The sequence below is a fragment of the Bipolaris oryzae genome, assembly GCF_000523455.1.
Source record: "Bipolaris oryzae ATCC 44560 unplaced genomic scaffold scaffold_568, whole genome shotgun sequence".
NCBI lineage: Eukaryota > Fungi > Ascomycota > Dothideomycetes > Pleosporales > Pleosporaceae > Bipolaris > Bipolaris oryzae.
In genome coordinates this window covers 1-1,306 of record NW_006911844.1, presented here as the reverse complement: position 1 = coordinate 1,306, position 1,306 = coordinate 1, and the positions used below count along the sequence as shown (strand labels likewise).

Here is a 1,306-nt window from a genome sequence, read left to right as displayed (position 1 = left end):
TAAATCTGAAAGTATCTGTGGCTTGGGCGTAACGTCCTTGAGCAATGTTGGTGGTTCGTTGTGGAGGGATGTTCGACCCACAGGGACGGACGTTAGTTATTCTAAAATTGATTCAATAAAGATTTTGAGTGCATCTAATACGCATAACCTTCCTATGCACAACACATTTTAACATATCTTCATCACACTTCAAAAAACCCGATTGCCTTAAGGACTTTCTTGACTGTCGACATGTCCTTTCCACTGTCTAGATAAATAGCTCCAACCAACGCCTCAATTGTTGACGCAGCAGTCTCTTGCGGCACCTGACCTTCTTGACATGGGTTTTTAGTAACATAAGTCGATATTTTGCTTCTCTGAGCTACTTGACTCAGTTTTGTATTCCTGCATAGATTTTTTACTCTATCGTGACCCTCAGCTAGCAAGGTTAGTTTTTCAAGAACCGTTCACGGACGTGCATACCCACCAGTACTTTCCTCAGAGTTGTACCAGGGCTCTAGAACAGCCTCTTGTATGACTGAATCTCCTAATAGAGCTAGGCGCTTATTGCCTTGCACGTCACCTTCTATGTCTTTGCTTGAAGCTGCCGCCCCCGCAGCGAGTAATGCTTCTTCAAGCAATTCATAGTTGGAGAAATGATACTGAAGGATGGTCTCAATAGGACGTTCCGTCATTCTCACTGCTGTGAAAGAGATACAGCGAGAAGCTGTAGCTTGTAGAAGGTTTGGAGTATAGATGATTGTTATCTATCTAATGAACAACATGGTGCAAACATATCTACCTTATATATGCAATTGATGACAGAGGATCTATATGTCCCGTTATCCTGCGATCGCTTTTCTTTTTGAAAATTTTGTAAACTTGTCAAATGAATGTTGGATCTCTAATAATGATGAAGGTTATGACCACAGCGTACCAAACTTGTAGAAACCTTGGATTGACTAAGCTAGTTTATATGATGAATAAGACGATTACTCATGCTTATGTAATATAGATACGCAAGTCTATTGCCCCAATCGTCTCAGAAGGCAAACTTAGATTTTGATTAGTTCAATTAATTTGCAGTCTGTCTTATGGATGTTGCCAATCGTGTTACTTATATGAACCGTATTGCAAGGTGCAAGGAATGCGAGAAAGGCAATGTAGACGACTATTGGTCAAGCACTTGCCAGGCTAGAAGCGGGGTTGTTATGCTGATCAATAATCTTATACACTAACGTGTTTTATCAGTAAGCGGCCCACATCAGTAAGTGGCCCACCCCACCAAACTTGACGCGGCTCTCTCCACAACCACCACAATGCCGCG

General features: G+C 41.9%; 1 protein-coding gene across 1 annotated transcript; it reads right to left on the bottom strand.

The window, feature by feature from the left end:
• Positions 1 to 182: 182 nt before the first annotated feature.
• On the bottom strand, positions 183 to 674 carry COCMIDRAFT_10509 (uncharacterized protein; the record flags this gene model as incomplete). The annotated part of the gene is made up of 2 exons (XM_007695846.1): positions 183 to 418; positions 467 to 674. 2 exons carry the CDS (start codon positions 672 to 674, stop codon positions 183 to 185), a joined length of 444 nt encoding a protein of 147 aa, XP_007694036.1.
• Positions 675 to 1,306: the final 632 nt, after the last annotated feature.